Source organism: Armigeres subalbatus, chromosome 2, assembly GCF_024139115.2.
Source record: "Armigeres subalbatus isolate Guangzhou_Male chromosome 2, GZ_Asu_2, whole genome shotgun sequence".
In the NCBI taxonomy this organism is placed as follows: domain Eukaryota; kingdom Metazoa; phylum Arthropoda; class Insecta; order Diptera; family Culicidae; genus Armigeres; species Armigeres subalbatus.
The window spans coordinates 355,465,006-355,480,313 of NC_085140.1; the positions used below are offsets into that span (position 1 = coordinate 355,465,006).

At 35.8% G+C, this 15,308-nt stretch overlaps 1 protein-coding gene across 5 annotated transcripts in view; it reads left to right on the top strand.

Moving 5' to 3' along the window:
• The window catches only part of LOC134217103 (beta-1,3-glucosyltransferase), a 115,016-nt gene that overhangs the window by 2,687 nt on the left and 97,021 nt on the right, over positions 1-15,308 (top strand). For 2 of the 5 annotated variants that reach the window (XM_062695873.1, XM_062695872.1), the window contains exon 2: positions 8,882-9,214. In XM_062695873.1, coding sequence (XP_062551857.1) covers positions 9,037-9,214 — 178 coding nt within the window. In that variant the 5' untranslated portion in view covers positions 8,882-9,036. Of the gene's footprint in view, positions 1-8,839; positions 9,215-15,308 lie in introns of all 5 variants that reach the window. The other 3 variants (XM_062695876.1, XM_062695875.1, XM_062695874.1) reach the window with 2 other exon arrangements.

Below are 15,308 nucleotides of genomic sequence, written 5' to 3' on the forward strand. Positions count from 1 at the left end.
AATTTCTTTGTCCATGAGAATTTTACTAAACTCAAAGAGATTTGAGCAATTTTTTATGTAAAGATTGCAAAATTCGACGAAAAAAAAACAATTAATTAAAACGCTTAACCCTCTACAACCCAAATTTTTGTTTTCGCTCAAAATCAATATTTTGCTTTCTAAAATCGATCTAAACACGGTTTGGGCATTAAAAATTTTTAATTCACGATTTTATCAATTTCACACTTTGAATTTTTAGAATTTTGTTTTTCAAGTATTTTATCCAACCGTCTAAGACGAGTTAAGTACTCTCCATTTAATTCCACCAATTATTTTCGATATCTTTGCAGATATATATATTTCGACCACAACTGTGTGGTCGTCTTCAGTGTCCCGTACTTGACTCGACTTGACAATCAAATCATCTCTTGAATCTATTAATCTTTTTTGATTTTTCAACATAATTAGAGTTTGAAAATTCCTATTAAATGCTGACTTATTGCAATTTTTCAATTTTTTTATTTTCCGTGTAAAGAGTTTGATACGTATTTTAGAGTGTAACATTCACCACTATAACATTCTACTCAATAAGGTTAGTTGTAGAAAAATACTAAACTACATATACTTCTCTCTTCAAAGGTACACAAGCGAAAACAAGGAGGAACAAAATATTACTCAATTTTCAATATTTTTTATAAATGTGTAGAACTTTGAAAATTGTCTTTAAATTAGATGACTTGAAGTTTATATTATTGATCAACATCAAAATCTTTCCAGAATCAGCTCAATCAAAAATTACAAAAAAAATAATCAAAATACCCCGTCTAAAGGCGGTCTTGGGCACTAGAGGATTAATTGAAAACGTTTATTATTTACGGGAAATTTACTCAAACTAATTTATGTTAACCATTTTTTATGATTTTTTTTTGTTCGGGATGAACCACTGCGTCCATTTCATTGAACTTTTGTGGTATACCCATGTCATTTGTTTAGTGCATGTCTTTCTGCTCCATTTTTATTGAGAAGAGAATTTCTTTCATTTAATGAAGTAGTCGTTTTTTATTCAGATATTTTCTCAAGCTTAATGTAAGGCCTCTTTAGATTAAGGTACCGCTATTTATATCCTTTGAGAAATGGCTTATACCAACTCTCAAAGGCGCGCCCCTCAATCAGTTTCGGCTCAACAATAAGTGGGATCATAATGATTTTGGCCATACATCGGTACTGAAGTTCAAACATAATTTTTGCTTCTTATGAGTTCCGAATTCGTTTTTGTACAGAAATCTGATTTCATTGCGTTTTGGAATTTCTTAATCGCACATTTACACAGAGTTCTAATCAGACAGAGGGTTCAGCAGATCCACCAAATTCGTATCCGCTTCTTTCCTAATTAATCAGCGCTCTGGAGCTTGAAGATTCATGTCGTTGGCTTCGAAACCAGCCTAAGATTGAGTTACGTTTTCATAATTTACCCCATTGACTCCATCCAAAAGGAACAAAAGATGGGTCATCTAGAAGCAAATTATAGTCGTTCCATACTCTTCCGACCATCACTCATAAAAGTATTAACAAGAATAGTAAGAACTACAGCACTGTGTGGTAAATCTTACTTCGTAATGCACAACGAAAAAGTGTCTACCAAGCATTACAGGCATCCCCTCGGCACAGGTCGCCTGACACCTTTGGATTCGGGGTTAGGGACGTCATATTGTCAGCTTCAGTGTTGTACCGAACCTGGTGATATGACCGGATTTACACCGTTACGCACTACTTCAGAGTATCCATATCCCAGCGTAACGGGAAATTTCTTACCCGAAACCTTATTTGTTTATCAGATTTTTTTTAATCTTTGGAAATATATTGTTTCATTATAGAGATTTTATTTTGCTGCCGTGGTGCAAAATAAAGTGCCATGTGAATAATTCCTCGTGCAAATAAAATGTAGGTAATGGGAAAATCACTTTAGAGTTTCGAAAGACGTTAGGGGCCGTACACTAATTACGTAAGCATTTTTTTCTGGGTTTTCAACCCCCCATGTAAGATTTTTCCCATACAAATATTTTTTTTTATTTATATGTAACGTAAGAAAATGGCAGACCACCCTTCCCCATAAGTGATTACGTAATTAGTGTACGACCCTTACCTAAGATTGATCATAGGTGGGCGGGTACCTCGCGGGAAGGGGTTTCGTGAAAAAGGGTACAAAAAATGTGATTTTTTATGCTTATTTTATTTGTATCTGAAAATCCTGTACCTATTTTGAGTTCCACATTTTCAAAAATATTATGCAGAAAAACGTGTGCTTCAACATAGGGCATTGGTTAGTTTATAATTTGACCACTAGGTGGTGGTATATATGAAATCATTATTGTAGAATTTTCTAAATTGTAAACATTCCTATCGCACAAATTTGAAATTAGTACAAATTATGTCTTTAGCAAAGTTTATCTGGTGGGAATTAACTGTCTTGTAAGGGAAAAAATAATTAAGAATTATACAGTTAGGCGGCGTTAGTGTACTTGCAAGCAGGGCCGGATTTAGCCGGAAGGGGGGCCCGGGGCCGACAGTATGTGGGGGCCCCAAAATGTACAAAATAGGTTGGTTTTGGTACATAAGATTTGTGGGGGCCCGGGGCCATGGCCCCCCCGGCCCCCCCCTAAATCAGGCCCTGCTTGCAATATTCTTGCATGTGTGAAATACTGCTCTAGCTTGAAATCCTTACTACCTACACCCAAGTTGTATTCAGCAAAATTTTTCAGGATGTCCAAGACTACAAAGCTATGCTTAGTGTAATGAGCACTTTTTCAAGATGTGGCGCTAATGAGCAGTTATATCACAGAAAACAGACGTTCATCTTCATTCGCGTGGTTGTGTAAAAGTTTGTACTGGTCATTTTGAAGTATGTAGTTATGCCTCCGTTGTGCGGTGCGAGTGTGCTGATGAATATGATTAAAATTTGCCGTGATTTACTTTTTAGCGCTAGTATTCATTCCGAATTGCTCCTAGGCTCGCTCCTAGGTGGCAGCACTACATTGTTTATGTAGTGTATGCCAACGCCATCGCTTAGTGAGATTGAGTTTTTAACAAACTTTTGCTCGAGGATCCATGTCTGTTCTCTGTGGTTATATTTGAGTATATGCTTTCCATGTGAGATCTGCGTAGTATTTTTGTCAAACATGAATGTTGTGGTAGTAGACTGAAGTTTTATTCTTCCTGTTCTGTTTTAGGTTACACGTGTGGATACAAAGGCCTTAACTCCAGGGATTTCTAGGATGACGATGAACATATTCTTAGAACGCATTCGAATCTTGGTATTAAAAATTGGCTGATCTTTGCCAAAAATACTACGCATCAAAATACGTCAGATCTCACATGGAACAATATACAATATACAATTTTCTCAAGCTAGAGCAGTTCATTCTCACCAGACGAACGTTGCTAAAGACATCATCTTTACAAATTTCAAATTTGTGCGATAAGAATATTTGCAATGTGGAAATTCCATATACAGTAGACGTTCGATTAACTGCAATGCTTTTTAATTGCAATTCGATAGTTGCAACAGTTTTGCAGTTATCGGACCGCTAAACTTCAAACTGATGTCAAACTCAATGACAGCTGCATTGCGCTGCACATTTAGATGCACTTTTATTGCATCTGACGTCGATTGACAACCGTTTGACGTTTCAAGATTTTTCAAGCGAAAACCAAAGGGACAGATCTCGGCGAGTTTTACAAAACTACCAAAAATTAAGAGAATCTATTGAAAACTAAAAAATGGCAGCCTTTCAAAGTGGCCTGGGGTCAGATTGACCCCAGAACACAGACAACAGGTTAAATATTATCTATGCAGAATGCACTTTTGACATAGTCATTTCGCGTTAGACAGCCGCTCACGTTATACAAAGTTCATCATTAATATACATCGTCACAAAACATGGTAAAATGCACAAGTACAATTTGTAACAAACATGTAACAAACTTGTGTGATCTTCAAGGCTCATTCATAGCATAATGAGTAGAACTTCAGATATAAGGCAGAATCCATTTTCCTCAGATTTTATGCCAAAACTTATCTGTTTCAAAAAAATTACCTGAATGTTTTAACCTATTCAGGAAATTGAGACAGCAAAGTTACAGATCAAATATGGGAGAAAGAATCTGATTTTTTTTTTTAAATTCTTGAAATTCTTTTTCAATACCATTTCTCAGAATGAGGTAGAAAAATTGGATTGATTGGATTGGTTTGATTTTAACCATTGAAGTAATGATAAATGAATGTGATTTGCTTCAGCTAACAATTTGGGGACCGCATAGTAATGTATTTGGTGTGTCGTTCAATGCAAATCTGACATAAGACAACAAAGCTACGATAAAAAAAAACTTCATCGTGTTCTAGATGAGAGTACCTATTTGTTAAAATTCGTATAAGATTTTAAACAATCTCCTTCCAAAAGTAAGTTCCTAAAATCCCGTAACACGGTAGATCATTTTGACGTAGTGTGTTATGGTGTAAGATCTATCAAATAGAGCCATAAGTTGTGGTGATAAGGGAATTATCGTATTTAGTCCCCGCTTCCAACAGCAGTCTCAGAAATAAAACATAATTAATGTTACCTTGCAGACAGTTGAAAGACTCGAATTTCTTCTGTTTGATGCTAAACTGTATGCAGCGGAAGCAACTTTTCAAGCAATTAGTTTAAAAACCTCGGTACCCGGTCCTAGGCTGAGCTGATTCGACATTAACTTAATCACTAAGGATACGGGTAACGCTACAATAGATCTAATAACTGGTCGCAGTGGCACATCCGAACAGGAAAAAAAGAAAAAAGTTATTAATAATTATAATGTAACCAAGCCCTCAAATGTCAGAAAGGCGCGATTGATAAGGACATAGTCCTCTCTCCACGGTGTGTTATCCATAGGACGTTGGCATATTCACTTTTCGTTTTCACTTCGCTTCAATTGGTTACCCTGAGAGAAAGAATAATTCATTGCATTGCCTTGGAATTTTTCTCCGAAAACTTCCAAATTCCTGACATTTTTTGAATATTCAAAAAGTGTGATAAAGGATCGACTGTAATGTGGATATTTTGGTGTGGGGTGGGGTTTCTTGAAATGAGGTTTTAATTCTAAAATGGGGTTTTACTACTGTCCTGGACATTGGCATTAGGACTGCATACCCAGAAACACATAGGGGGAAAGACGGCTTTGGCAGGTTTTGTTCTACAGTCTCTCTACATCTCGATGTTCTATATCTCGATATCTCTCCCTATGTCGATGGTTTCTACAGTCCCTTCAATCTACATACATTTACGCTTTCTATATCTCGATAACCTTCCTAACTCGATATCTCTCTATCTCGATGGGTTCTGATAATATTTTGTTCAGGATTCAATCTCCTTATGACGATATGTTAAAATTTTTGGGCTACTAGACCATCTTTGGACAATAACAAACACATCAACTACAGAAAACGACATTTGTTTTGTTGTCGTTTTTTTATAACAACTAGCTTTTTAAGATCTAGTACCCATTTCAATTTTTATTTCATACCACGATCTCTCCCTATCTTGATGCTCCCTTCAATATCGAGATGTGGAGAGGCGACTGTATTATTGTCAGGGGGGTTTTTGTCGACCAAATTTTATGAAATTTGGCCACAATATTCTTTGATATACAAAGAATGTTTAGGCCAAATTTGAGCATAATCAGTCATAAAAAAAAACCCTGACAATAATAGAACAAAACCTGCCAAAGCCGTCATTCCCCCTACTTCTCCGAATATGTTGAGAAATTCCTTTGATTTTACTTCAGGAAATTCCTCCGAGTGTTCATTCAAATATTATTTCATAAATTTTTCCATTCAGATTTTTTTTAAATAACTTAAATTCCTCTTCTTCTTACTTCTATTATGACTCCAAGTTCGAACTAAACTTGGCCTGCTTTCAATTTGTTCTATTAGCATTGCCTCAGTTATTAATTGAAAGCTTTTTGTGCCCGCTATTGCACAAGAATGCGTCTTGTATGACAAGTACAATGGATATACTATACCCAGGAAATTGAGAATGTTTCCCAACCGAAAACATTATAGACCAGACCGAGAATCGAACTTACATAGCCTCAAATGATTTTTCAGGAAAAACTTCCAGGAATTAATTAGATTAATCATCACAAAATTCCTTCAGGCATACCCTAAAACGCATCTTCCAGGCATTCATTCGGAAATAATTCTGTACAAAAATTCATGCTAAGACTCCACCAGAAATTACCTAGAAAAAGTCTCGGCAAATGAATCCAGAACTTCCTCCAGGAATTTCCATGGAATTTCCCTTAAGATTTTCATCAGAACATCCACCAAGAATTTCTTCGGAAATGTCTTAAGCAGATACTTCTAGAAATAACTATAGAAATTCCTTCGGATATTATTTCAAGAAATCAAACGTAGATTCATCCAGATATTCAATGAAAAATTCCATTTCCTTTTGGAAGGAATTTGCTCCAGGAATCCATTTCAAAATTCTAGAATGAGATTCTAGGAATTTACGAACGATCCTTACAAGAATTACGAAAAAAAACAGAAAGAATTTTCCAAGAATTCCCTTGGACAATCCTCCAAAAATTCCTTCGGAATTACCTTCTGGAATTTGGAAACATATTCAGGAAATTAAAGTTCCCCGTAAAAAAATCCCTTTATCAATTCTTTAATTTATTCAAGGTCAACTTTCCCAAAGCAACCTATATCTTTAGACTCCTATAACTTACTTTTTTAAATTTAAAACAAGATATCGAAAAAATGCTGCTTTTTAAGTTTGGCCTAACGTTTGTCTGATTTTGGACCAACATCAACTCAGCTTTTCAGGCCGGTTCATACGTGCAACACTTTTTCAGTTTTTGTTATTGGCTTCCTAAAATAGTCAGGTAAAGGGACTACAAAATATGGGTTCTTTGGGAAACTTGATATCAAATAAGTCAAAGAATCGACTGAGACAAAAAAGCAAAATAAATCTATTGACGGGAAAGACCAATTCTTCTAGATATTCCTTCGGAATATTACGAGAATCCTCCAGATATTTCTTTGAAAAATCCGTCAGTAATTTCTTCGATAATTCATGCATTCCTCAAGGATTTTTTTTTTTTGAAACTCTAGGATATAATTCTTGGTATGTCTACACAATATCGCTCCGAAATCTCTTCAGAACTTCCTCCAAAACTTAATTTGAAGCGTTTATCAGGAATTCTTTCAGAACTTCCTCCAGGAATTCTAAAAGAATCTCTAGAAAACTGCTATATTGTCGGAGTTGTTCATAGAACAGGCCAAATTTCCTCCGGAAATCTCTTTAGAAAATCTTTTAGAATTCCTCCGAAAGCTTGTTTAGGATTTTCATAGGAAACTATTGCATTCTTTAATAAATTACTGGAATAATTTCCAGATGAATTCCTAAAGGAATTATGTTTGCTTCTACTGAAAAAAGAATTTCTTCATAGAACTGCTTTCTAGATTTGTAAGGACAAACTTTTCCGAATACAATTTCGTTTCACCTCGCGTTTTTAAGGGCATCACCATCATCATGATGCTTTATTTCAACATGTCAAAGTAATGAACCACTAATTCTGTCTTATAAGTGCCCTTTTCCACTTTAAGTCAACTTTTAGGGCTGTATTTTTTAGAAGCATATATAGCTTCATGGTTACTTGGGCAGCTATGTAGAAAGGTATGAATAGGCCATTTTTTCCTCCGAAATAAAGGAATGGAATATATTTCTGCATCTTTTCATACCTATAAGCATTGGCGAAGGGGCTAGTAGGGGATTTGCCTCTAGGAAAAGAATTGCCTCCTCTAGGACTTGAAAAGTTAGCTAGCAGAGATATCAATTTTCAACAAACATATAGCATAAAGAATTACTGAAAAAGTTTCAAGACAAAAGAGTTATCTCCCATATTTACCCTATCATAATGAAATAAGTGGAAGACAAATCAGCTTGTTTCTCATTTCTGAGAAAGATTCCTGTGTGGCAGTGAAATTCCACTTGGTGTTAATTATGAAAAAGCAAAATTGATTTGAAAGCATAAAAGTGAGTTTCAGAGAGCCACCAAAATATCAATCGAAGCAATCGTGGGATTTCGCCAGCACTCAAAGTGGTTAACCATCACGGACTGAAGTGACAGTTTTCCAGCAGACTTCTGCTTGTCTAGCAGCATGATAATCAACACAATTCCCATCAGCATCCGAGAAGCCCTCATATCAGAATTCGAAAAGAATTCCCATCGGAATCCGAGGAGAATTCTCATTGGAATCTCTAAAGAATTCCTTCCGGAATCATCGCAGTATTGCAACCGGAATCCAGAGGAATTCGTTGAGGGATACCCTTGGGAATCTGTTAAGTATATCCTTCATAATCCATTGAGAATTTGCTCCCAAATACTCCCATCGGAGGATTCCACTTGAAATATCTAGAAGATTCTCATTGGAATCCCTGTAACATTTGGAACATTGCCGTCCGAATTCCTGAAGCTTGATGAGGAGAAGACCGGAGATGATCCTTACAGGTGCTGATAATTGGCGTCAGGGTTTTCAGCATAATAATAACAATTAACTCAAGCCTTACAGAAGTCCACTGTCGAGTAATATATTGAGACTTATTTTTATGTAAAATAGTTTTGTTTTATGTAAATTCGTACTATTCGGTAATCTAAATTTTAAATGTCTAGCCTGATTATTAAAAACTTCGTTGTTGCTAGCATTTCATTCAATTTCAAACATCATCCTGAAGTCTAACCATTGGGTCACACAAATATAGATACTGCAGCAAATGCAAACGATTTCTCTACCAAAAGAAGGCCAACACTCCGCTCATAGATAATCCAGCCATCACGTGCTATTAAATAATTCACCTTGAAGTTAGTCCAGCCCAGCGGATAATGATGGGGAGAAGCTTCTATTAATCGCTGTGTCAACCAAAATCAAGACGATTTGTTCGCGATGAAGTGCTATGGAAATAGAACCGAAGAAATCCTACCTGAGTGAATCGTAGCTGAAAATGAATCGACCGTTTAATGAAATTAATTATGCATCTGTCAGGGGGAAACTGCTTGCGGTTGCTACCGAACCAAGTGGTCAGCAAGGAGCCGACGAAGAAAGCGATGATACTGATGGTGGTAGCGGTGGCCATCCTTTCGGCACCGGTGGGGTCCGTTCCTGAAGAAGCGGATTTTTCGGAGAAATCGAAACTAGGTAAGTTTTACCAATTGTAGCCATTTTCTGAAAAAAAAACCTATAAGTAGATTTGTTATTAGGCAGTATCAGTTTCATAAAAAAAACAAATGGCAACACGACACGAGATTTGGGGGCTTCCTAGCTTAGCAATAAGGCGCGTGAATTGGTTGAAGGTGGCTGAAATTGAGTCTCGGTTTAGGGGAACATATTGCCTACTTCATTAGACATATATATGAGTTTACGTGGTTGCCACATGATATACGGATGCATGAATGGTAATTTGACTAATAAAAAGTCTCAGTTAATAATTGATACATTGCATAATTAAAGAGAAGGTCCGAGCATGGAATTGAACCCAAGATCATAACATTGCAACGATAGTCGACCAAGCTCATAGTGGAAATTACGAGTTGTCAAACGTTCTGAAATACGACCATAATATTCTTCGGTATGCAATGAGTCTACGGGGTAGAAGCCCTTGAACATAATAGAATGAATTCGGCCAAAGCCGTCATTCCTCTGTATATGACAACCTACCGCGAAGGAACACCCAAGGACTACCTCCCAAGAAAAGTTTTTCATTTAATTTTGCTTCAGTTTTTTAACGGAATTCAGTTTCGGACAAATATCGACATTATATAACAAAAAATAACAACCAACTCCAACCAACTTTTTTCAAGAAGTAATCAAAGTGTCGACAACTCTTTGTGCGCCCCAAACACCTGGTTGAAAAAGTTACGCACAAAATGTAAGTATATTTTTAAACGGTAAATGTTAATTTGAATAAATTTATTATCATGTTTTCATTATGACCTGTGACCGACCACGACCGGCCTACCGGTAATGGCGACAGTGTACCTGTCAATGGATTATGCACATGAAGCTTTACACGGCTTTCAAAGAATGTTGGATATATTAATATTCATAGTGATGGTAGCAACATGTATTAACCTTCTTGCAGTCCTTGTACAACGAAGTTTGTTTATATGTAGAACAAATTCCACAACCAATTTGCACATACCATTCCATTCGGGATAACAAATCCTGATTAATGAACATATTACACATCGAGAGTCATGTTTATCGAATGTAGAATTGAGACATTGTAGTGATAGTCCCAAACAGTTTAAATGTGTGGGCGTAAATATTTTTAAATTGTTTTTCATTGGAACGAAATCTGACTATTTTGCATGAACATCGTGACTATGCAAAGGTTTGAAAAGCACAAAGTGCTGCGAAAAATCATGTTCAGGATACTTCACTATGGACACGAATTTTCATTCACACGTGAACTGGCACCGGTTATACAGTTTATTGGAGGGTGAGCAGGAAAATTGCAATCAAAGGAAAATGGAAAACGCGCGAAAGTGGTGATATGGGTGGTGGTATGCAAAGGGAACGTATACGTGAGGATCGTGAACCCGAAAGGTGTTGGTCGATGGTACCTACGTAGTACGTTATTTATCCTTCGGCCGGGTTGACGACAACGATGCTACGTGTATGCATTGCTATGAATAATAACCATAATTCGCAGTATAAATAAAATTAAATTAATTGCAATAACGGTCCTAGAGGGGCTGCAGGGGGAGATATGAGCGCTGACGATGCGATGGTGAGAATAGATAACATCGGTGTGAAGCTGCCCCGTCGATGATGCTGTTGTCTGACAGGTTTATTTTGATTTATGGGTGCGAATCGAGCATAGTGTTTAGTTTTATGCAGTGCATGCTTGCGGATTACGGACTCCACGTGCATAAAGAATGTATCCATTTAAATTTCGAACGAATTAATTCCAAATTCATTATAATGATGTGTATGATACAATATATAAGCTTTGTTTTGTGTTCTGGTTGTTGATTCAGCTGATTCGCTCGTTTTTTCGTACAGGATTCTACTAAGTATGATATTTTACATAACAAAACTCGCATTCAATGTTGTTTTCTTGTTGCAATAGAATAAATAATTATAAACTATCGAATGTATATTTTCTGATTGTCCGAGAGCTATGTTTTTAAGTGTCTCCCTGACGATAGTTCTGTAGCTTGTCTTTTTTTATAGTACCTAGTTCTGCAGATCATAAAAAGAAGATAGCGTCATCAGTTCACAACTTTAGTAAAGTTATTGAGAAAATACTCGCATACTTGAGATCAGCGCCGTAGCGTGAGGTTGCCCCAGCCAAGGGCGCAAGGCCTTAGAGGGGCGTCGAAATCAAGATTTCGGCTAGATCAGAAATAGATCAGATTTATAAGTTGAGGGGCAATTAATTAAAAACCGACAACAAAGCCTAAAGTAATGGAAAAGATATTTTGAAAAATCTAGAGTACGAAAAAGTAGGTCTTTATATTTACATCATTACATGTCAAATGGATCACTAGTTTTAAGTGATTCCTTCCGATGTGATAATAATTGTATAAATTTCCACATTTTATTCAGACAAAATAATAATTTGTGTTTCGAAAAATGACCAATATGGCCGTATTGAATCCAATTAATCCGATTCGAATAAATAAGAAACTTGTACTTGTACTAGTTCATATATGTAATAAAAACAACAATATTTGGTAAATAGTAATAATTTGAATTTGACATTATCCTCATGGGTATATTATACTGGTTAACAAGAAATTTGAACGAGGATGTGTTAAAAGAACTAATGACGAATTTCGCGCCAACCCTTCTATGGGGCTGGCAGCACCATCTCAGAATCGAATGAAACTTGGTGGGCATAAAGATATGGCATTTCTAAGCCACTCTGCATACTTAGTTTTTCAAAAACGTCAAGAGTGTCATTTGATGAGGGCCTAATTTTTTTGGGCCTAAATAAAAAATCGAGGGCCTAAATAAAAAATCGATGTAACTCTTAAATGACAAGACCTACATAAAAGTTTTGTATGGCGGATTGTCGTGAAATTCCCTGAAGTTTTTTGGAAAAAAATATAAAAAATGAAAAACCGATTTCTACACTGGAAAAAAAAAGTTTTTAAAATTGAAATCGATATTACAAAAAAAAACCTTATCTCGGAAATCTATGAAATTTTTTCTGTAGATAGGTATTTAAATTAGGGGGAATGACGGCTTTGACAGGTTTTATTATATTATTGACAGGGGTTTTTTTATGACTGACTAGGCTCAAATTTGGCCTAAACATTCTTTGCATATCAAAGAATATTGTGGCCAAATTTCATAAAATTTGGTCGACAAAAACCCCCCTGCCAATAATAGAACAAAACCTGCCAAAGCCGTCTTTCCCCCTATCTAACTTTTCTGGGAATAATGTTCCTGTGACATATTTAAGGAAAAAAAAATTCTGACAAAAACTTTTTTCATGTCCATATTGAGTGAAAATTTATCAGCGTGTTTTATGCAATCAGCGTCAAATATCGGTCCAGCAGCCCATCATCAACCAACGACACATTTTGGACGTATAAAAATTTGTTTGGGAAGCAATTAAGCATAATCTAATATAATTGTGGACTAACATTTGAAAAAGGTTTATATTTTATTTGAATTTTTGAGTTTACAAAAAATACAAATTATTGCTTTGAAAACGGGCAATGTTGCCGAAACGAAACAGAAGTGATATTTAACCTTTTGTCTGTGCTCTGGGGTCAATATGACCCCAGGCCACTTTGAGTGGCTGCCATTTTTTTAGTTTTCAACCGATTCTCCTAATTTTTGGTAGTTTAGTAAAACTTGCCGATATATGTCTCCTAGGTGCAAATTCGGTTGAATAATCTTGGAAATATGCACTACAGTGTACTTTTTTTAAAAAACTTACGTTGTCTGTGCTCTGGGGTCAAATTGACCCCAAATTGAAATTCCTATAACTTTTTTAATGTTTAGCCAATTTTGGATTTTTGGGGCTGTTTCGAAAGAAAATTTAATCATCTTTCAGGTCATTACCAAAGATTGATTATAGGCGGGCGGGTACTTCGCGGGGAGAGGTTTTCGTAAAAAAGGGTACAAAAACAGTGATTTTTCATGCTTATTTTACTTATATCTTAATATCCTACCCATTTTGAACTGCACCTTGTCAAAAAGGTTATGCAGGAAGGCGTGTGCTTTGATATGAGGCATTGATTAGTTTAGATCTTGGTCACTAGGTGGTGGAATATTTGAATTCATTATTTTAGACTACTCAAGTAATTCCGATATATGGAATTTTCCTCATTGTAAATATTCTTATCGCACAAATTTGAAATTTGTAAAGATGACGTCTTTAACAAAGTTCGTCTGGTGGGAATGGACTGTCATGTGACGGAATAAATAATTAGGAAATTAACAAATAGGCGGCGCTAGTGTACTTGCAATATTCTTGAATATGTGAAATATTGCTTTAGTTGTATTCGGCAACATTGTTCAGGATGTCCAGAACTATAAAGCGGTGCTCAATATAATGAGCACTTCTTCCAAGATGCGGTGCTAGTGAGCTGTTATGTTTGCGAATATTGTTCCATGTGAGATCTGATGTATTTTGGGTTGTAGCATTTTTTGCAAACATGAATGTTGTGGTATAGTTCATCAAAAGTTTTCTTTGTATTGAACCTGCTCCAGCGATGCTGCAAATAATAGAATGTGTTTACAGAATATGTTTTAGGTCATCCAGGAAAACCCTGGAATTAAAGCCTTTGGGTCTACATGCGTAACCAAAGAATAACCAAATTGCCGCATATTTGTAAAATTCCCAATTATTACGTCCGTCACAAGACAGACAGTCCATTCCCACTAGACAACCTTTGATCAAGACGCTATTATAACAAATTTTAAATTTGTGTGATAAGAATATTTACACCAGGGCTGCCCAACCTTTTCACGCCACGGGCCAATTTTTAGAATTCACACTTGCTGGCGGGCCAGAAAATATTTGATACATAACTTTTTTAAAATTTTCAAAATTATCAATGTTTTTTCTTTCATTATCTAAAAAAACTAAACTCGATCGTTGCATGAGGAATCCATTTGAAACATTTCAGGCAAATTATTCAAATCGGTAAACGGTGTTGATAAAATGGGAAATTCGTTACTTTACCAGCATATTTGCATGAACTGTTTTCAACAGGTTGAGTGAAATGTACCAGATTTCAACAACCCACTGTGTCAAAGTGCTTCATGTTCAATAGAGTGATTCAAATTTTGACTTTTTGCTTCCCTATGCTTAAACGATGACATTGGCCATTTTAATAGTCCTCCAAAATTTTAGCTAATTTGGATGTAATTTGACTGAGCACAAGCAGTTTGAAGCTTGTATGAAAATTTCTATGAAAACAGTAACTTTGTGAAAAACCGTCGTTGTTGCTAAACGATTTGATGCTGGCAATAAAAGTTATTATGGAAATACTGAATAGTGGGAAATTCAATTTCACACGTGAAAGAATAACATCAATATCAATAGTGAGCATTTTTGTTTTCTTATAATTTTGCCCACAAAAGTCAGATTGCTTCGCAACAACAACTGACATTCAGCTTAGGATCTATTCTATGATGACGATGCGTTAAATATATTCAAATATATTTTGGGCTGCTTCACGAAATGATCCTTTACATAAGTGGCAATTCTCATAGTAATTTTCATATAAACTTCAAACGGCACGTGCACAACCAAATTACATCCAAATCAGCTAAAAATTTGGGAGGACTATTAAAATAGCAAAAACAATCGTTTGAGCACAGGGGAGCGAAAAAGTCAAAATTTTATTCATTCTAATGTTCAAGTCATTGAGATGTTTGGCGATATCTGCTAGAAAAGCCAAGCCAAGGATCATTCAGCTCGAGTAGTGGTTTTCCTTTATCTTGGTAAAATAGTTCCTTGCTCCTTTCGAAAAAAAAAAATCTCTCAAGCATAGTACCAAGGCGTAGTTAATGAACTTCGCAATAATGCAGGAAGTCTTTGTATTCCTCATTTCTGTCAACATCATTTATAATGGTGGTGGTTGAGATCCCTAATGTTGATAAAGTTGATTGTCTTCATAACAAACGTCATTACTTGAGGAATATTGATCGTTTTCGCATATCGATTTCGCATTTCGAATATCGCCATATCTTTGTGATTGCTTTTCTATTCTTAGAATTGTCATAACGCCATTGTTACTTCCTATCATTGATTGCTGGTACT